At 42.9% G+C, this 21,968-nt stretch overlaps 1 protein-coding gene across 2 annotated transcripts in view; it reads right to left on the bottom strand.

Moving 5' to 3' along the window:
* homer1b (homer scaffold protein 1b) overlaps positions 1-21,968 on the bottom strand; it is a 135,393-nt gene that overhangs the window by 74,283 nt on the left and 39,142 nt on the right. Inside the window, exons 2-5 of one of the 2 annotated variants that reach the window (XM_071400086.1) lie at positions 9,770-9,926; positions 8,718-8,849; positions 2,985-3,080; positions 1,707-1,852 (exon numbers count right to left, since the gene is read on the bottom strand). In XM_071400086.1, coding sequence (XP_071256187.1) covers positions 1,707-1,852; positions 2,985-3,080; positions 8,718-8,849; positions 9,770-9,926 — 531 coding nt within the window. Of the gene's footprint in view, positions 1-1,706; positions 1,853-2,984; positions 3,081-8,717; positions 8,850-9,769; positions 10,544-21,968 lie in introns of those variants that run through there. The other variant, XM_071400083.1, reaches the window with a different exon arrangement.

Genomic DNA, 21,968 nt, shown 5'->3' on the forward strand with positions numbered 1-21,968 from the left:
ACTGCTCGCTGGAAAGAAAAGATACAAATAGAGGGGGATTTAGAAAAATGGGAGTCTTCATACAATAAAGTTTAAACAAAACCAAGATTTGAAATTATACATTTGGCAGACACACACACACTTACCCCATCATACACACAGACACCGAGTGACACTCTTTCTGTCCTTCCAACTATATACAACTACTGCCCAGTGCCCAAACACAAACCTTATCTTATTCAGCCTTGCGCACTCCTGTCTTATTCTGCAAACTGGAAGCATCTACCCTTTATGCATAATATTGAATTGCATCCCTCAAAACAGCCTCAATTCATTGGGGCATGGACTCAACGAGGTGTCAAAAGCGTTCCACAGGGATCCTGGCACATTTAGACTCCAATGCTTCCCACAGTTGTGTCAAGTTAGTTGGATGTCCTTTGGGTGGTGGACCATTCTTGAAACACACAGGAAACTGTTGAGTGTGAAAAACTCAGCAGCGTTGCAGTTCTTGACACACTCAAACCGGTGCGCTTTGCACCTAATACCATACCCCGTTCAAAGGCACTTAAATCTTTTGTCTTGCCCATTCACCATCTGAATTGCACACATACACAATTCATGTCTCAATTCTCTCAAGGCTTAAAAATCCTGATTTAACCAGTCTCTTCCACCTAAATCTACACTGATTGAAGTGGATTTCACAGGTGACATCAATAAGGGATCATAGTGTTCACCTGAATTCACCTGGTCAGTCCATGACCAGGTGAGCATGCCCCCATTCTCATCGACGGGGCTGTAGTGGAGCAGCTTGAGAGCTTCAAGTTCCTTGGTGTCCACATCACCAACAAACTATCATGGTCCAAACACACCAAGACAGTCGTGAAGAGGGCACGACAACACCTATTCCCCCTCAGGAGACTGAAAAGATTTGGCATGGGTTCTCAGATCCTCAAAAAGTTCTACAGCTGCACCATTGAGAGCATCCTGAAGGGTTGCATCACTGCCTGGTATGGCAACTGCTCAGCCTCTGAAAGCAAGGCACTACAGAGGGTAGTGCGTACGGCCCAGTACATCACTGGGGCCAAGCTTTCTGCCACCCAGGACCTCTACACCAGGCGGTGTCAGAGGAAGGCCCAAAAAATTGCCAAAGACTCCAGACACCCTAGTCATAGACTGTTCTCTCTGCTACCGCACGGCAAGCTGTACCAGAGCACCAAGTCTAGGTCCAAGAGGCTTCTAAACAGCTTCTACCCCCAAGCCATAACAGCTAATCAAATGGCTACCTGGACTTTTTGCATTGTTCCCCCCACACCCCCATTTTTACGCTGCTGATACTCTCTGTTTATTATCCATGCATAGTCACGTTACCTCTACCTACATGTACATATTACCTCAATTACCTCGACTAACCATTACCCCCTGAATATAGCCTCACTACTGTTATTTTATTGTTGCTTCTTAATTATTTGTTATTTTTCGATTTGTCTTATTTTCTTTTTTTTATATATATTATTTATTTTCTTAACTCTAATTTTTTTTTAACTGCATTGTTGGTTAAGGGCATTTAAGTAAGCATTTCACTCTAAGGTCTTGTATTTCGGCATGTGACAAATAACATTTGATTTGATTTTGCCATTGCAAGTGTTTCGTAAACTCAGTGTTTACACCCACACACACAAACACACACGCACAACACAACCCCCTATTAACACCCCCGTGTGTGTTACCTGTGTGTGAAGGCCAGTGCGTTCTGAGACGGTTCAGGACGGGGCTCGGGTGTGATGTCACAGGGGTCATCTGTCCCGTTGATGTTGTCCATGGCGGGAGGAGTCACAGGAGTCAAAGGTGAAGAGAGTTCACCTGCTGGCGACTCCTACATACAGGACAAGCAATCAATCCATCAATCAACATATAATTATAGAATTGTTTACAGTGCTTCTTATAAACCCATTAGTCTGAAAGTGCTGAACAGTGATTCTGGATTTATCTAGCAAAGAGCAAGCATTGTATGAGAATGAAATTAGTTCAAATGAACCAAGTCATTTTTTCATGAGGAGATTCAGCAATCATCTTCTTCCTCTGTTCGGCGTGAGAGAAAGATCGAGAGAATTGGAAAGAAAAAAAGAAAAAAAGAGAAAACAAATAGAGAGACGGATAGGAGAATCTGGTGATAAGTTCCTAGCTCTGTATTACCAAGAGGACATTACTGAGCTGTTCTGCCTGCCAAAGCTTATTGTAGCTCAGAGAAATTGGGAAATAAATATAAAAGTTTATCTGCAAACAATTAAGCCTATGTGACCAAACTAAACATTTACACACTTTAATTACAAAACAATTAAGGGGTTATAAACTGGCCATTGTACACACTCAAACCATGCACCACTTAGGCCTGATGGACAGGGATAACTGAGACTTAATCACTGTAGGAAATTACTTTCAGGACATTCCCATTGAAAGTATAATTTCATAATTTACATTTATAAGTGGCCTTATTGAAGAAGGTTGGGTTAATTTATGCTTATCATACTCTCAATGCTGTTCTCAGACTTCTACATGTGCAACAATGTCAATTTCCATTGTGCCGACATATTTAGTGCAGCACCAAATCATTTTTGGATGGAGGAACGGGATGAAGGAACCGTTCATCAGCATCCTGTTTTCTGTGTATGTAATGATGTGATGTAAACTGATGCAATGTGTAGTAAACTAGCAGGGTTTCCCTGGACTAGAGAGGGTGTTTAGCTGGTTTTTGAAGTGGTGGGACTCTGGGGTTTGAATCTTAAAAACAACCTAATTTCTTCCATTTCTGTTCAAAGGAGGACAAATAAATATGCAGCGAAAACGCAATAATCTAATAAATGCAGGGATTTCCAAGTTCATATGTTTGTTGCATGGTTCTCTTTTTTCCCAGCTGTTAACTTATGATGTACCACAGGAGAGTGTTGTGGATTTTTTAGTGTGAGTACCTAAGAGGGAGCAGTGGCTGTGTTTTTAGTGGTGAATACCTGAGAGGGAGAGGTGGCTAGTTCCATCTTTCCATCTTGACTTTTTCCCTTGGCCTGACGAGCTGCCTCCTTATACTCTGCAAACTTATCTGCAAACTAGAGAGCGAGACAGAGACTGGTCACATACTCAGAGAGATAGAACGTCAATTTCTAGTTCTAATACAAAATATTTGTCACTTTAGAGTACACCTGTGCACACACAAAAAACCACACTAGTATGTTAGTATTAAGAGGGTAGAGGAGGTTGTCATTAGCAACCAAATGGGAGGCATCTGATTTGACGTCCAACATTTGGGCTATGGAATGGATGCCCCTACCCATAATGCCTCAGTAGAAACGTGAGCGATGTACGTCAACCAGAGAATGGCACAGTAACCCTTACAGTAAAACCCATGCCCGAGTGTGCGGACACAGGCATGTGCATAGAGACATAGTAACATCATAGGAACATTAGAAACATAAATAAACACAGACAAACTGGGTAAACTCCTCTTTCTCGTTTCACTCTCCCTCTCTCTCCCTTGTGGGAGGGGCTTAATTTATATTATGTCACCAGCTGTTCTCTGTCACACTTTGATCCAAAGTGACTTACAGCTTTGTCATACATTGTGTCATGACTATATTGTGAGGATCTAAAGGATCAGGTTACAGTGGATCAGCTCTACAGAGCTCTCTCTCTCCCGCAGGGGGAAGAGGGATTGATGTGGGGGTTTTATGACACCTTACATCAATCGTAAATTGTAAGTCAGCAGACTCCTTTCTGGTCTCTAGTATGGGTGATTGGAATGTCTGTCTGCCTTATGAAGAGTTTACCGCTCAAAACTACAACATCCAACAATGGACACAGGGACAATTATTTCATCCTCCGAATTTTGGTAATCATAAGAAATGGAATATGGAAGATTAATGTCTATTTTGTGATGTCATTAAAAGTTAAATGAAGACGTTATAACGAAAACAATGTAACTTGAAGGGTTTTCATAATGTGTATCTCATGTTGACATACTTTACATTGTGCAGAAAATATCCAAATTACAGAGAATGTTTTTGTGACGATAAGACTGTGATTTTAGTTATCTAACAAGATCATAGTAAATTCTGATACATTGCATCGTAACTAGCTACGCCCCAGGGAACACAGGGAGCGTGTCAGCAAGACGAAAATGCCCACTTTCTACTCGAGGTTATAAAGCACTTGAGTTAAGAATTAACATATCAGACTAGAAGGTCTACGATTAGTCGTGACACCAAAACGCAACACGAGGTTGAAGAAGACAAAAGGAACCTCTTGACAATCAATGCCACGGTTGAGTAGCTGTTTTAAATACTGTATCTAATCAGAGATTTACACCAGAGAACGAAGGAGATGGCCATCCAAAGAACAAGACCGAACCTCTCTCACTAAGTGGAACTCGGCCCACGGAGGCCTGGGCCCAACAGAGAAACCCCACAGAGATACCCAATGAAGACCTTCAACAAGTAAATACATGCATTACACTTCTTACCCATAAGATCGGCAGTTGGGGGCAAGGTATCAGGGCTAAAGTAAGTGCAGTTTACAAATGTATCCAAGTGTTGTTTCTCTTTCTCCCTCACTCTCGCTCTCTCTCTTTAAATCTCCATCTTGTGTAACACGTTATATTGTGTTGCTCCGCTAGGGACCTGTTGTCATCGCATTAAGTTTCTAATCAATAACCTATACCGTGTGTGTGTGTATGTGTATCTTATGTTATCATTTAGCTTGTTAGTAAATAAATAATAAAATCCATTTGTGTGGTACGGAATGATCAGTGAGACCCGGGTTTGTGCAGATTTACGGAGTCTACGACTGATATGAGGAAATTATTAATTGATGACTGGTATGATATGTATATACAGTTGAAGTCGGAAGTTTACATACACTTAGGTTGGAGTCATTAAAACTCGTTTTTCAACCACTCCACAAGTTTCTTGTTAACAAACTATAGTTTTGGCAAGTCGGTTAGGATATCCACTTTTGCATAACACAAGTCAATTTTCCAACAATTGTTTACAGACAGATTATTTCACTTATTATTCACTGTATCACAATTCCAGTGGGTCAGAAGTTTATTTTAAACAGCTTGGAAAATTCCAGAAAATGATGTCATGGCTCTAGAAGCTTCTGATAGGCTAATTGACTTCATTTCAGTCAATTGGAGGTGTACCTGTGGATGTATTTCAAGGCCTTCCTTCAAACTCAGTGCCTCTTTGCTTGACATCATGGGAAAATCTAAAGAAATCAGCCAAGACCTCAGAAAAAATATTGTAGACAAGTCTGGTTCATCATTGGGAGCAATTTCCAAACACCTGAAGGTACCACGTTCATCTGTACAAACAATAGTACGCACCAGTATACACACCATGGGACCACGCAGCCGCCATACCGCTCAGGAAGGAGACGCGTTCTGTCTCCTAGAGATGAACGTACTTTGGTGTGAAAAGTGCAAATCAATCCCAGAACAACAGCAAAGGACCTTTTTTGACGATGCTGGAGGAAACAGGTACAAAAGTATCTATATCCACAGCAAAACGAGTTCTATAATCGACATAACCTGAACGGCCGCTCAACAAGGAAGGAACCACTACTCCAAAACCGTCATAAAAAAAGCCAGACTACGGTTTGCAACTGCACATGGGGACAAAGATCGTACTTTTTGGAGAAATGTCCTCTGGTCTGATGAAACAAAAATAGAATTGTTTAGCCATAATGGCCATCATTATGTTTGGAGGAAAAAGTGCTTGCAAGCCGAAGAACACCATCCCATCCGTGAAGCACGGGGGTGGCAGCATCATGTTTGCGGGGTCCATTGCTGCAGGATGGACTGGTGCACTTCACAAAATAGATGGCATCATGAGGCAAGAAAATGATGTGGATATATTGAAGCAACATCTCAAGACATCTGTCAGGAAGTTAAAGCTTGGTCACAAATGGGTCTTCCAAATAGACAATGACCCCAAGCATACTTCCAAAGTTGTGGCAAAATGGCTTAAGGACAACAAAGTTAAGATATTGGAGTGGCCATCACAAAGCCCTGACCTCAATCCTATAGAAAAGTTGTGGGCAGAACTGAAAAAGCGTGTGTGAGCAAGGAGGCCTACAAACCTGACTCAGTTACACCAGCTCTGTCAAGATGAATGGGACAAAATTCACCCAACTTATTGTGGGAAGCTTGTGGAAGGCTACCAGAAATGTTTGACCCAAGTTAAACCATTTAAAGGCAATGCTATCAAATACTAATTGAGTGTATGTAAACTTCTGACCAACTGGGAATGTGATGAAATAAATAAAAGCTGAAATATTCATTCTCTCTACTATTATTCTGACATTTCACATTCTTAAAAAAAAGTGGTGATCCTAACTGACCTAAAACAGGGATTTATAACTAGGATTAAATGTCAGGAATTGTGAAAAACTGAGTTTAAATGTATTTGGCTGAGGTCTATGTAACCTTCCGACTTCAACTGTATTCTTGAGTTAATTTTGGAAACGGTAACTCATTAAATAAACTTTTCCCATGGTGCCCCAGATTCCTAAGTTAACTGTTACATGATTAATTTAATCAAGTATTAATTAAACGTAGGAGGCAATTATTTGATGAATAGCAGTCATCACATTAATGATAGTCATGTCACGACAATTGAGTAAGTTTATATTCAGTAATACAGTATGCATACAGTATGCATTTGACTCCCATGCATCTGGGAGTCAAAGCCACAAATCTGGTGGCACCATGCTACTCCAACCAACTGGATTCACTAGTTTTAGTGTAGTCTTGAGGGACACCTATGTCTTCCCACTGGGAACAAATCAAATCAATTGTATTTGTCACATGCGCCGAATACAACAGGTGTAGGCCTTACAGTGAAATGCTTACTTACAAGCCCTTAACCAACAATGCAGTTAAGAAAAATACCACAAAAAAAAGAAATAAAAGTAACAAATAATTAAAGCGCAGTAAAATAACAATAGCGAGGCTATATACAGGCGGTACCAGTAGAGAGTCAACGTGCGGGGGCACCGGTTAGTCAAGGTAATTGAGGTAATATGTACATGTACTGTAGGTAGAGTTATTAAAGTGATTATGCATGGATTATAACAGAGCGTAGTGGCAGTGTAAACGGGGGGGTGCTAATAGTCTGGGTAGCCATTTGATTAGATGTTCAGGAGTCTTATGGCTTGGGGGTAGAAGCTGTTTAGAAGCCTCTTGGACCTAGACTTGCTGCTCCGGTACCGCTTGCCGTGCGGTAGCAGAGAGAACAGTCTATGACTAGGTGGCTGGAGTCTTTGACAATTTTTTGGGCCTTCCTCTGACACCGCCTGGTATAGAGGTTCTGGATGGCAGGAAGCTTGGCCCCAGTGATGTACTGGGCCGTACGTACTACCCTCTGTAGTGCCTTGCGGTCGGAGGCCGAGCAGTTGCCATACCAGGCAGTGATGCAACCCGTCAGGATGCTCTTGATGGTGCAGCTGTATAACCATTTGAGGATCTGAGGACCCATGCCAAATACTTTCAGTCTCCTGAGGGGGAATAGGTTTTGTCGTGCCCTCTTCACGACTGTCTTGGTGTGCTTGGACCATGTTAATTTGCTGGTGATGTGGACACCAAGGAACTTGAAGCTCTCAACCTGCTCCACTACAGCCCAGTCGATGAGAATGGGGGCGTGCTCGGTCCTCCGTTTCCTGTAGTCCACAATCATCTCCTTTGTGTTGATCACGTTGAGGGAGAGGTTGTTGTCCTGGCACCACACAGCCAGGTCTCTGACCGCCTCCCTATAGGCTGTCTCGTCGTTGTCGGTGATCAGGCCTAACACTGTTGTGTAATCTGTAAACGTAATGATTGTGCTGGAGTCGTGCCTGGCCATGAGTCATGAGTGAACAGGTAGTACAGAAGGGAACTGAGCACGCACCCCTGAGGGGCCCCTGTGTTGAAGATCAGCGTGATAGATGTGTTGTTACCTACCCTTGCCACCTGGGGTGAACAGACGTCTATTCAATGTTGGCTCAATTTAATTTCATAGAAATTACATGGAGAAAAGCGTTGATTCAACGAGTGTGTGCTCAGAGGGTTCATTATTACTGGATTACTAGTGGAATATTGATTGAGAATCTATACCCAATGTTAATATCCCTAATCATGAAATTAAGACATTAATGATTATAAGATTAAGAACATCATTATTCTGCTTATTCTCTCTGTGTGTGTGGGTGTGTATATGTGTGAGTGCGTGGGTGCGAGTGTGTGTGTGTGTGTGTGCGTGCGTGCGTGCGTGCGTGTGGGTGCGTGTGTATGTGTGTGCGTGCGTGTGTGTGTGTGTCTGTGTGTGGGTGTGTGTGTTTTTTTTATTTCACCTTTATTTAACCAGGTAGGCCATTTGAGAACAAGTTCTCATTTACAACTGGTGCGTGTGTGTGTGTGTGTGTGCGTGTGTGGATGGGTGCGTGTGTGTGTGGGTGTGGCTGCATGTATGCATATGCGTCTTGTCTGAGAGTAGGGCTGCTGTGTGCCTCCCCCGGCTCACGACATAGCTTAATCATACTGCAGAGGAAAGAAGCACCCGCCCACATACACACACACTGACACACACACATAGTGCCTCATTAGGGCTAAAAGTGGAAGAGCTACCCGGCGAGAAGAAAGAAAGAACAGTAAAGAAGAGAGAGAGAGAAAGCACAGAGGGAACCACTTTTAAGGAAGGCGTGTGTGTGTGTACCTTGGTCAGGTGGTGTTCAGTAGAGAAGCCCAAGCCATAAACAGTGTTAGCTCTGCTGTCGGCCCACTGTCCAAACTTCTGAGACGTCTTGGTGAAGGTCATGTTGGGGCTGATGGTGCTGTTGATTATCGCCTACAGGAGCAAACACACACATTAGATCAAATTACAACAAATCAAACCCACAAGACTAAAATACCCAGAGAGGAGAGTGGACTCAAGTCCAGACCTAAAATGGACCCTGTCCCTATCACACAGTAAGACATTCACACACACCTATTAGGGCACTCCTGGCTCTGTCTGACACATGAGCTGAATAAAACACATTCTAGATTCTGGCACTCGGCTGAATCATGCCCGTATTAGCTATGCTGTCCACCCACTGACATGTTTGTACATTAGATTGTCCATTAACACTAGACAAACCCACTAAACTGGATGTGTTAAAATGGTGCTAGTTATCTTTCCCTTGGCATTGGATGATGGTGCAGTCACCTTGTGTTTAATGTCTTTAGAATGTTTTTAGAGCTTTCCAATGAACCAAATAATTTTTCGAGCTACAGCCTACAAAAGGTAATGACCCTTCTACTATGGTTTTTAAAGATACTTGTCTCACATGTAACTTACTGGCCTGCTACACTAGACACGTAACTTTTGCAGAGTGCGAGACGCTCCAATTCAATGAAACCTGGGCGTAAGCAGTGCGGCTCTGCAAGATGCTCGTGCTGCTCAGCGTAAACGTACACTCTGGTTCAATTTTCTAGATTTCGACATGCAGCTCACAATTGAGAACACTTGAAGTAGCTCACACTGCCCATGCTGGACAAAAGTTATGCTTCCAGCGTAGCAGGTGAAAAACCTACTGCTTTTGCAATATCACAGTGCAGCTCCTATGTTGTACTCAACCAACCAAAAGGAACTTCTAACAATGTCCATAAAAACCTGCACAGTGTTAGAAACAAATACCTGCAAGTGGCCATAGCATAGAGGCATAACAGGAGTTTCAGTATCTCAGGAGAGTTATACGTGTTATAAGCACTATAAGTAGCCTTTACCTTGGTGCCGTCGAGGCTGATGATGCGGTAAACGTTGCGGGTGCTGTCATAGAAGTAGGACACGGCGACAGCGTGTTTACTGGTGGGCACCCAGTTCTTCTTGGTGTTGGGGTCAATCTGGAACGCATGGGCCCGCGTGCTGTAGATCGGCTGCTCCCTGAAGGGGGTCAAGAAGAAGTGGTGAACCTCTTTGTGCCTTAACACCATTGTCTGGCCAAACTCGCCTAACCCAAAGTTACTGTTGCCGTTGTTGTCCGGGGAATGGGATCGTCCCGGTAACCGAATCACCAACTCGCCACCGCCTTCCATGACAACCACAGGGAGGGCAGCGTGTGGTTAAAGTTCACCAACTGACTGACTGACAGGACGGAGTGAAGACTAACTACCTGCACACATGTGCGCTCACACACACACGCACTTACTTACTGCCTACACACCACCTTCTCCACACACACTATCTTCTTATACACACACACCTCCTATAAACATACACAGACCTACTACACCCACATACAGGCCACATACACACTAATACATGCCGCAGGTAGCGTAGTGGTTAAGAGCGTTGGGCCAGTAACCGAAAGTTTCCCTGTTTTGAATCCCCGAGCCGACGAGGTAAAAAAATCTGTCAATGTGCTCCTGAGCAAGGCACTTAAACCTAATTGCTCCTCTAACTCTCTCTGGATAAGTGTCTGCTAAATGGCACTTCCTATACATGTAGGCTATACAAGTGCACATCCAGGCAGTCTCTCCTCTGAATGGCAGTGCTGTCTCTCCCTGCTCTGATTTGTGAATGCCAGTGGTATGGTGAGAGAGGGGCTACAGGCTAAATATAGAAAACCGGCTAAATATAGAGAAAAGTTATGAAATCTCACATAGTATCAAACTTGGCTGTGGGGTCGTAGAAGCTGCAGGCACAGTGATTTGAGCTATCCGAATGGCCAGCAATACACTTGAATTTAAAATAAATTGTTAACCACTGTGATGACCACTGCTGTACAGAATCAACAAAGAGGGGGGGAGAAGGAGTGAAGGGAGAGAGGGAAAGCAGTGGTTTTAAATGTGAAGTACGAAAGCCTGAGGAAGTTCATATTGGAAACTTTTCTAATACATATGAATGGAGTGCAGATTGCCAGCGGCTGCCAGTGAAAGCATTTTATTGGCTGTGAGTAGATCTTTCAAAAACATCCACCATTCCTATCCCTCTTCAGAAGCGAGTAAGCTAATTTACTGTGCTAGCATCACTAGCATGCAATATTTTAGAAAATTGACATTTTGGACATTTTCAATCTCCACTTCTGTTTGAATGTGCCTATTCCAGTTGTTGGGAGGGGCAAATGTGTCAAAATATTCTATAGGATTTATGACTTTTCTACTGGAATCCTATATCAAAATCCTTTTGGACGACTTTTTTCCTATTGGAAATAAAAAGTAATCTGATTGGATCCTATAGGTTTTTGATAAGTCTTGTAGGATTTTGTCACCCTAATCAGAATCCTATTTTTCTTAATTGAACCCAATAGATTACAATTTGTTGTCATAAGTTCCAGTACAATACAACAACATTAATTACAACATTTTAATTGATCGGGAAACAACAGTTATATATTAATTTATAAGAAAACCTGAGTGACTGATGACGTCACAGCTAGCACGGGCTTTTGTAACAGTATAACTTTAGTCCGTCCCCTCGCCCCGACCCGGGCGCGAACCAGGGACCCTCTGCACACATCAACAACAGTCACCCACGAAGCATCGTTACCCATCGCTCCACAAAAGCCGCGGCCCTTGCAGAGCAAGGGGAACCACTACTTCAAGGTCTCAAAGCGAGTGACGTAACCGATTGAAACGCTATTAGCGTGCACCACCGCTAACTAGCTAGCCATTTCACATCCGTTACACTCACCCCCCTTTCAACCTCCTCCTTTTCCGCAGCAACCAGTGATCCGGGTCAACACCATCAATGTAACAGTATAACTTTAGTCCGTCCCCTCGCCCCGACCCGGGCGCGAACCAGGGACCCTCTGCACACATCAACAACAGTCACCCACGAAGCATCGTTACCCATCGATCCACAAAAGCCGCAGACCTTGCAGAGCAAGGGGAACCACTACTTCAAGGGCTCAAAGCGAAGTAACGTAACCGATTGAAACGATATTAGCGAGCACCACCGCTAACTAGCTAGCCATTTCCCATCCATTACACTTGCAGTGTTAAATAACGAGTTCAGCTCGCCGCCTGTGGCTGCGCATAGAATCTCTGGTTTTCTAACATTATCCTTCTATCCTTCACTGTGCATGAATGCAATAACTGAGTACAGTATTTATTTCCTTATGTTTGCTGACGAAGTTGTCAATGTTTTAGTCAACTTTTCATCATTGAGCAGCATTTTATGCACAAATTGTTATGCCAGCTAAGAAACTACTGTTAGCCACATTTTGCCTGTCTAGCTAGCTAGATAAGTTGTAGCCATTTGAATCTCATTTTAGTAACTGTTGTTATAGCAGATAAGAAATGTTTATATTTGTTATTGCTAAATATACTGTATGTGCCTTATTATAGGTAAGTCAAACCATTCTCCGCTATGCAATCTGGTTTCCGAGCTGGTCATGGGTGCACCTCAGCCACGCTGAAGGTCCTAAACGATATCATAACCGCCATCGATAAGATACAATACTAAGAGACAATAAGAGACAATAAATACTGTGCAGCTGTATTCATCAACCTGTCAAGGCTTTCGACTCTGTCAATCACCACATTCTTATCGGCAGACTCAACAGCCTTGGTTTCTCAAATGACTGCCTCGCCTGGTTCACCAACTACTTCTCAGACAGAGTTCAGTGTGTCAAATCGGAGGGCCTGTTATCCGGACCTCTGGAAGTCTATGGGGGTGTCACAGGGTTAAATTCTCGGGCTGACTCTTTTCTCTGTTTTCATCAATGATGTCCCTCTTGCTGCTGGTGATTCTCTGATCCACCTCTACGCAGACGACACCATTCTGTATACTTCTGGCCCTTCTTTGGACACTGTGTTAACTAACCTCCAGACGAGCTTTAATGCCATACAACTCTCCTTCCGTGGCCTCCAACTGCTCTTAAATGCAAATAAAACTAAATGCATGCTCTTCAACCGATCCCTGCCCGCACCTGCCCGCCCGTCCAGTATCACTACTCTGGACGGTTCTGACTTAGAATACGTGGACAACTACAAATACCTAGGTGTCTGGTTAGACTGTAAACTCTCCTTCCAGACTCACATTAAGCATCTCCAATCCAAAATTAAATCTAGAATCGGCTTCCTGTTTCGCAACAAAGCATCCTTCACTCATGCTGCCAAACATACCCTCGTAAAACTGACTATCCTGCCGATTCTTGACTTCGGCGATGTCATTTACAAAATAGCCTCCAACACTCTACTCAGCAAATTGGATGCAGTCTATCACAGTGCCATCCATTTTGTCACCAAAGCCCCATATACCACCCACCACTGCGACCTGTATGCTCTCGTTGGCTGGACCTCGCTTCTTATTCGTCGCCAAACCCACTGGCTCCAGGTCATCTATAAGTCTTTGCTAGGTAAAGCCCTGCCTTATCTCAGCTCACTGGTCAGCATAGCAGCACCCACCCAAAGCAGGCGCTCCAGCAGGTATATTTCACTGGTCACCCCCAAAGCCAATTCCTCATTTGGCCGCCTTTCCTTCCAGTTCTCTTCTGCCAATGACTGGAATGAATTGCAAAAATCACTGAAGCCAGAGATCTCCCTAACTAATTTTAAGCACCAGCTGTCAGAGCAGATCACAGATCACTGCACCTGTACATAGCCAATCTGTAAATAGTCCATCCAACAACCTCATCCCCACACAATTCTATTATAGAATGTTGTTTTTGCTGAATTTGCACGTACAAACCAAGGCCCACCATTACGATCACTGTCAAAGCTGTACAATACTGTGTTGATAATAAGGCATTATTTGTTCGACCGAATGGGAATACGTCTGTGTGAGCATTTGAAATTAGATCAAGATCAAACGAGCAGGATCAACAATGTTTGCAAATATCTTTGATACAGATGTTATTAGCAACTTCTGGGGTAGCTAGCTAGCTAGCTTTAGCTTGGTACCTAGCTAGCATCAATGCAACCAGCCTGAAAACAATGACCAGTGGAATCTGCAGACATTTTCAATATTCTTAGCAATGATTTATGAATCCATGTGAGTAAGTATTAGCTAGGTAGCCACTTGTTGTTATCCTATTGAAATAACTAGCTAGCCAGGTACTTAACCCTGTTGCCCAAAACTAATGTTATAAGCAGCCAGCTAGCTTCATCTGACTAGTATGGCTTGACCGGACTGGGTTATGTGTTGTGAAGCTAGTCACAATAAGGGTTAGCCACAATAGTGGAATTTGCATTTCACCTTTAAGATAAAAGTCCCCATTTGAAAGTGATGAAGAAGCTTACAATTGGTGGAATCATGCCATATTTAGACTAGATCATGTTAAACAAGATTGGAGTGTTGGAATGTGGAGCAATGAAATGGGCTGTCAGTCTACTCGGTGACACCCACAGAACACAACTGTGAAGAGTTTACGCAAATATTAGCGCCGTAGCTCTTATTGCGGGACTTTGACTGTGGGAAATCAAATCAAATTTTATTAGTCACATGCACCGAATACAGGTGTAGACCTGACAGTGAAATGCTTACTTACGAGCCCCTAACCAACAGAAATACAGATAAGAATAAGAAATAAAAGTAACAAGTAATTAAAGAGCAGCAGTAAAATAACAATAGCAAGACTATATATAGGGGGGTACCGGTACAGAGTCAATGTGCAATAGCTCGAGACTTCCTTAGATATCGTGCACCAGCTGTTATTTACAAAAACACATATTCCGCCGCCCCTTGTCTTACCAGACGCCGTTGTTCTATCCTGCCGGTATGGCGTATAACCAGCCAGCCAGCCAGCTGTCGTCGTTCAGCCACGACTCCGTGAAGCATAAGATATTACAGATTTGAATGTCGCGTTGGTAGTTTAATCTTCCGCGTAGGTCATCGATTTTATTCTCCAAAGATTGCACGTTTGCCAGCAGAATGGAAGGAAGTGGGGGTTTATTCGATTGCCTACGAATTCTCAGAAGGCAGGCCACCCTCTGGCCCCTTTTTCTCCACCTCCTCTTCACAGGGATCTGGGCCTGTTCCCGAGAAAGCAGTATATCATTCGTGTCGGGCTCGTCAGACTCGTTAAAGGAAAAAAAGGATTCTGCCAGTCCGTGGTGAGTAATCGCAGTCCTGATGTCCAAAAGTTATTTTCGGTCACAAGAGACGATAGCGGCAACATTATGTACAAAATAAGTTACAAACAACGCAAAGAAACAAACAAAAAACACAATCTGTTGGGGACACGTAAAACGTCAGCCTTCTTCTCCGGCGCCATTGTTACCTCCCCAGTCAGCCTATTGTGTGTATTGACATTCATATTGCACTGTACAGCCTTACCTAAGTATTGGGGATAAATTAAATGGGGTATCAGTCTACTCGGTACCCAAGTGCTATTTTTCCCAAAGTCCTCAGCGGTATCAAGCTCCAAAATATCTACGTTGTATTGTTTTTCTGGAATAGTGTTTAATGCACATAGTAGGTTGACTGGTACAATAAATCTGCCTCAATTCACAGTGTTTTCAGAGTCCCGAAATAAGAGCTACAAAGCTAATGTTCTCTGGGTGTCACAGAGTAGACTGATACCCCATGTCATTGATCCACAATCCATAGGTAAGGCTGTACAGTGAAATAAGTATGCCCCAAATGTAATTCTAAAGTCTAATATTCCAGTGTTATTTCAACAGATGTTGGTCAAATTAACAAATTATTGTCTTTTGTTGAATTTATATAAGAACATTCCAACCTCGTTTAGCATGATCTATTCCATTATGGCATGATTCCACTATTTGTATTCATTTGCATCACTTTCAATGGGAGACTTTTATTTTGAAGGCGAACCGCAAATTCCACTACTGTGGCTAATCCTTAATTGTGGCTAGCTTCACATAAGTGGGTCTAACACCCATTAGTCAAATAAGAACTGTCTTATAAATTAGGAGTATTTTAGATAATAACACCTAGCTAGATAGCTAGCTAGCTAACTATAACTACTGAAACAGATTGTCGTTTTGCTATGATTTTGGGGAAGAACATTGTTAGCATCCATCAGCTAGCTAGCTTTTTTATGACCAGCACTGTTCAGAGCTTGGGGAAGTGTGTCTGTGCTCGTGTGGCAGCGGCAGGTGCGCGAGACAAAACTTTACCAGCATCATACGTATCAGTGAAACGTTGTGACATATGAAATACGAGTGATAGTGTAATCAATGTGTAATAACTAGGTAAAAAATGTATGAACGTGTTAAATTATTATGTGACATGTAGTCATATTCAGGTCCTGATTGGTAAACAAGCTTATTTGATGCGTCAAATAGTGTTATGTGACATTTTCCGACACGCAAAGACCCAAACGGCGTTTTCATTTCAAGGAAGCAGAGTATGATTGCAAATACAGAGGGAGTTGAAAAGAGACCACAGATGGCAGTTGTATAAAACACCTGTCTCCGGATGACATCCTCAAACTAAGGGCAACCATGGCATCCATGACAGAGAGGGAGTAGAGTTCATCCATGTATAGGTGTAAGAGTCTAGCAACATTTTCAGATATATGTCTCTAATTTTGTCAGAAAGTGTTTCATTTCAACTTAAAGCATACTGTTAGCTATAAACCAACCAATCAATCTTTTCATCTACCTACTTTTTCAACTATAACCAGTCACCACCATTGCTAATGCAGACACTAACACTACTATAACTTATTTCATAACCATACATACTTTAAAACAAGCTAGCAAGCACACCACATTTTCTTCAGAAAATGTACTTTTCAGTGATCACTGTTAGTCTAGAGATAGGTTATTAGTTAGAACTACAGCTAGCTATCAGTAGGTCTAGATTCTAACCTATTCTACGTAGTTATTTTTTCAAATTTTTAATTTGACCTTTTTTTTACACCAGATACAAACATACACATACGACAACAACTAAATCTCATCTGCCCAGACCCGCATGCTCACAACACCATAGTGCCTGCATTATTGTACCAATTACTTTTTCTCGGTCACCCATACTATTTCAATAATAAATTATTAGATTTTTCCATTGTTTGTATTTGTATTTATTATGAATCCCCAGTAGCTGCTGTACTCTTCCTGGGGTCCAGCAAAAAATGAGGCAGTTATATACATGATAATAAAACATGTAAATATTAAAATACATTTTACAACAGATTTCACAATACATTATTTGGGTGTTTGGATCGATACAGATCTAATGTTTAAAAAACACACGGAAGAGCTAGTTAAATAGCTATGATTTAAAGTGGGCTTCTTTTTAGAAATAGATCTTGACAACTTTCCTGCTAGTTTTGGACTATGGTGACACCATTTTAGCAAAATGCAGCAGACGCCACTCTAAAACCTTTGGCTGCAGTCTCCATAGCGCACTTCCCTTCATCACAGGTGACAGGTTTAATATTCATCACTGCATCCTGTATCAAAGGGTCGGCTGGACCTCACTAAAGTCCCGTACATAACTTCAATACTCCCTGTTTGTTTACAAAGCTATTCTGAAAAAGCTTCCAACCTACCTAATTTCACTGTTTAAAATAAACAAATATGATACACCAAACCCGTTCACAGGGATGGTTAACTCTCGAGGTTAAAATAGTCCATACCGATCTAGGTAGATCCACTTTCAGTTCTAATGCCTCCCATTCTTGAAATAGCCTGCAGATCTCCTTGCGTCTTGATTCCCTGGTGCCGCCAGGGCAGTTTAAGACTCTAGTATTAGTGTGTTGAATGAGAGTTGCAGATGTTTTGATTGAATGAAGAGATTATGAGTTGTACCTTGAATTTTTTAAATATTTTCTATCTTTGTTAGAGTGATCATTTTGTACAATTGTATTACTGTGCTTAGGGCACCTTTGAAAAGGAGACCCTGATCTCAATGGGTTTCGCCTGACTAAATAAAAGTTAAATAAAAAATATCCCTAGCACAACAATTAGAATAACATGATGCATTTTCTTTATTTATCTTTTTTCTTTTTTACATATAATATCATATAGTGTATTCGGAAAGTATACAGACCCCTTGACTTTTTCCATATTTTGTTACGTTACAGCTTTATTTTAAAATTTATGAAATTAAATTCTTTCCTCATCAATCTACACACAATGCTCCATAATGACAAAGCGAAAACAGGTTTTTAGAAATGTTTGCAATTTATTAAAAAAAACAAATACCTTACTAACATAAGTATTCAGACCCTTTGCTAGGAGACTCTAAATTGAGCTCAGGTGCAACCAATTTCCATTGATCAACGTTGAGATGTTTCTACAACTTCATTGGAGTACACGTGTGGTGAATTCAATTGATTGGACACACCTGTCTATATAAGGTCACACAATTGCCAGTGCATATCAGAGCAAAAACCAAGCCATCAAATGAATTGTCCGTAGAGCTCTGAGACAGGATTGTGTCAAGGCACAGATCTGGGAAAAGGTACCCAAAAATGTATGCAGCATTGAAGGGCCCCAAGAACACAGTGGACACCACCATTCTTAAATGGAAGAAGTTTGGAACCACCAAGACTCTTCCTAGAGCTGGCCCCCTGGCCAAACTGAGCAATCGGGGTCAGGGAGGTGACAAAGAACCCGATGGTCACTCTGACAGAGCTCCAGAGTTCCTCTGTTAAGATTAACCTTTCAGAAGGACAACTATCTCTGCAGCACTCCACCAATCAGGCCTTTATGGTAGAGTGGCCAGACGGAAGCCACTCCTCAGTAAAAGGCACCCGACTGCCCACTTGGAGTTTGCCAAAAGGCACCTAAAGGACTCTCAGACCATGAGGAACAAGATCCTATGGTCTTATGAAACCAAGATTGAACTCATTAGCCTGAATGCCAAGCGTCACGTCTGGAGCAAACCTGGCACCATCCCTACGGTGAAGCATGGTGGAGACAGCATCATGCTGTGGGGATGTTTTTCAGCGGCAGGGACTGGGAGAGGCAGGGACTGGGAGAAAAGTGAAATACTTACTTACAAGCCCTTAAACAACAATGCAGTTTTAAGAAAAATAAGTTAAGTATTTACTCAAATAAACTGAAGTAAAAAAAAAAAGAATACAATTAAAAAATTAATAAAATAAATATAATAATTAAGGAGCAACAATAAAAAAACAGTAGCGAGGCTATATACAGGGGGTACGGGTACAGAATCAATGTGCGGGGGCACAGGTTAGTCGAGGTAATTGAGGGGGGACAATGCAAATAGTCCGGGTAGCCATTTGATTAGCTGTTCAGGAGTCTCATGGCTTGGGGGAAGAAGCTGTTTAGAAGCCTTTTGGACCTAGACTTGGCGCTCCGGTACCGCCTGCCATGCGGTAGCAGAAAGAACAGTCTATGACTAGGGTGGCTGGAGTCTATGGTAATTTTTAGAGCCTTCCTCTGACTCTGCCTGGTATAGAGGTCCTGGGTCGCAGGAAGCTTGGGCCCCAGTGATGTACTGGGCCGTACGTACTACCCTCTGTAGTGCCTTGCGGTCGGAGGCCGAGCAGTGTCCATACCAGGCGGTGATGCAACCAGTCAAGATGCTCTCGACGGTGCAGCTGTAGAACTTTTTGAGGATCTGAGGATCAATGCCAAATCAAGTCAACTGAGGGGGAATAGGCATTGTCATGCCCTCTTTACGACTGTCTTGGTGGGTTGGACCATGATTGATTGTTGGTGATGTGGACACCAAGGAACATGAAGCTCTCAACCTGTTCCACTACAGCCCCGTCGATGAGAATGGGGGCGTGCTCAGTCCTCATTTTCCTGTAGTCCACAATAATTTCCTTTGTCTTGATCACGTTGAAAGAGAGGTTGTTATCCTGGCAGTGTCTCTGACCTCCTCCCTATAAGCTGTCTCGTCGTTATTGGTGATCATGCCTACCGCTGTTGTGTCGTCAGCAAACTTAATGATGGTGTTGGAGTCGTGTTTGGACATCCATTCATGGGTGAACAAGGAGTACCGGAGGGGACTGAGCACACACCCCTCAGGGGCCCCCGTGTAGATGATCAGTATGGCAGATGTGTTGTTACCTACCCTTACCACCTGGGAGCGGCCCGTCAGGAAGTTCAGGATCCAGTTGCAGAGGGAATTGTTTTATCGCAGGGTCCTTAGCTTAGTGATGAGCTTTGAGGGCAATATGGTGTTGAACGCTGAGCTGTCGTCAATGAATAGCGTTCATTGACGACAGCTCAGAAAAGGTCGTGTGGAGTGCAATAGAGATTGCATCATCTGTGGATCTGTTGGGGCGGTATACAAATTGGACTGGGTCTAGGGTTTCTGGGATAATGCCGTTGATGTGAGCCATGACCAGCCTTTCAAAGCACTTCATGGCTACAGATGTGAATGCTACAGGTCGGTAGTCATTTAGGCAGGTTACCTTGGTGTTTTTGGGCACAGGGACTATGGTGGTCTGCTTGAAACATGTTGGTACAGACTTGGTCAGGGACAGGTTGAAAATGTCAGTGAAGACACTTGCCAGTTGGTCAGCGCATGCTCGCAGTACACGTCTTGGTAATCTGTCTGGCGCTGCGGCCTTGTGAATGTGGACCTGTTTAAAGATCTTACACACATTTGACTACGGAGAGCATGATCACAGTCGTCCGGAGCAGCTGATGCTTTCATGCATACTTCAGTGTTGCTTGCCCCGAAGCGAACATAGAAGTTATTTAGCTCATCTGGTTGGCTCGTGTCACTGGGCAGCTCGCGGCTGTGCTTCCCTTTGTAGTCCGTAATAGTTTGCAAGACCTGCCACATCCGACGACTGTCGGAGCCGGAGTAGTACGATTCATTCTTAGTCCTGTATTGACGATTTGCTTGTTTGATAGTTTGTCGGAGGGCGTAGCGGGATTTCTTATAAGCGTCCGGGTTAGGGTCCTTCTCCTTGAAAGCGGCAGCTCTAGCCTTTAACTCAGTGCGGATGTTGCCTATAATCCATGGCTTCTGGTTGGGGTATGTACGTATAGTCACTGTGGGGACGACGCCATCAATGCACTTACTGATGAAAGCAGTGACCGATGTGGTGTACTCCTCAATGCTATCAGAATAATCCCAAAACATATTTCAATCTGTGCTAGCAAAACAGTCCTGTAGCTTAGCATCTGTGTCATCTTACCACTTCCTTACTGAGCGAGTTGCTGGTACTTCCTGCTTTAGTTTTTGCTTGTAAGCATCAGGAGTCAGGAGGATAGAGTTATGTTCAGATTTGCCAAATGGAGGGCGAGGGAGAGCTTTGTACGTGTCTCTGTGTGTGGAGTAAAGGTGGTATAGAGTTTTTTTCCCCTCTAATTGCACATGTAACATGCTGGTAGAAATTAGGTAAAATGGATTTAAGTGTCCCTGCATTAAAGCCTCTGGATGATTTTCTTGTTTGCTTATGGCCTTATACAGCTTGTTTAGTGCCAGCATCTGTTTGTGGTGCTACGAAAAATATAGATGATAAACTCTCTTGGTAAATAGTGTGGTCTACAGCTTACCATGAGATACTCTACCTCAGGCGAGCAAAACCTTGAGACTTCCTTAATATTAGATTTTGTGCACCAGATGTTATTTACAAATAGACACAGACCGCCACCCCTTGTCTTACCGGAGGCAGCTGTTCTATCTTGCCGATGGCCTGAAAACCCAGCCAGCTTTATGTTATCCATGTCGTCGTTTAGCCACGATTCGGTGAAACATAAGATATTACAGTTTTTAATGTCCCGTTGGTAGGATATTCTTGATCGGAGCTCATCCATTTTATTATCCAATGATTGCATATTGGCTAATAGGACTGATGGTAAATGCGGATCACTCACTCACCGGATCCTTACAAGGCACCCAGACCTACGTCCCCGATATCTCTGTCTCTTCTTCATGCGAATGACGGGGATTTGGGCCTTGTCTGGTGTCTTTAGTAAAACCTTTGCGTTCGACTCTTTAAAGAAAATTCTTTGTCCAGTACGAGGTGAGTAATCGCTGTCCTGATATCCAGAAGCTCTTTTCGGTCATAGGAGACGGTGGAAGAAACATTATGTACAAAATAAGTTACAAATAAGGCAAAAAACACACACAATA

Source organism: Salvelinus alpinus, chromosome 5, assembly GCF_045679555.1.
Source record: "Salvelinus alpinus chromosome 5, SLU_Salpinus.1, whole genome shotgun sequence".
NCBI classification, from domain to species: Eukaryota; Metazoa; Chordata; class Actinopteri; order Salmoniformes; family Salmonidae; genus Salvelinus; species Salvelinus alpinus.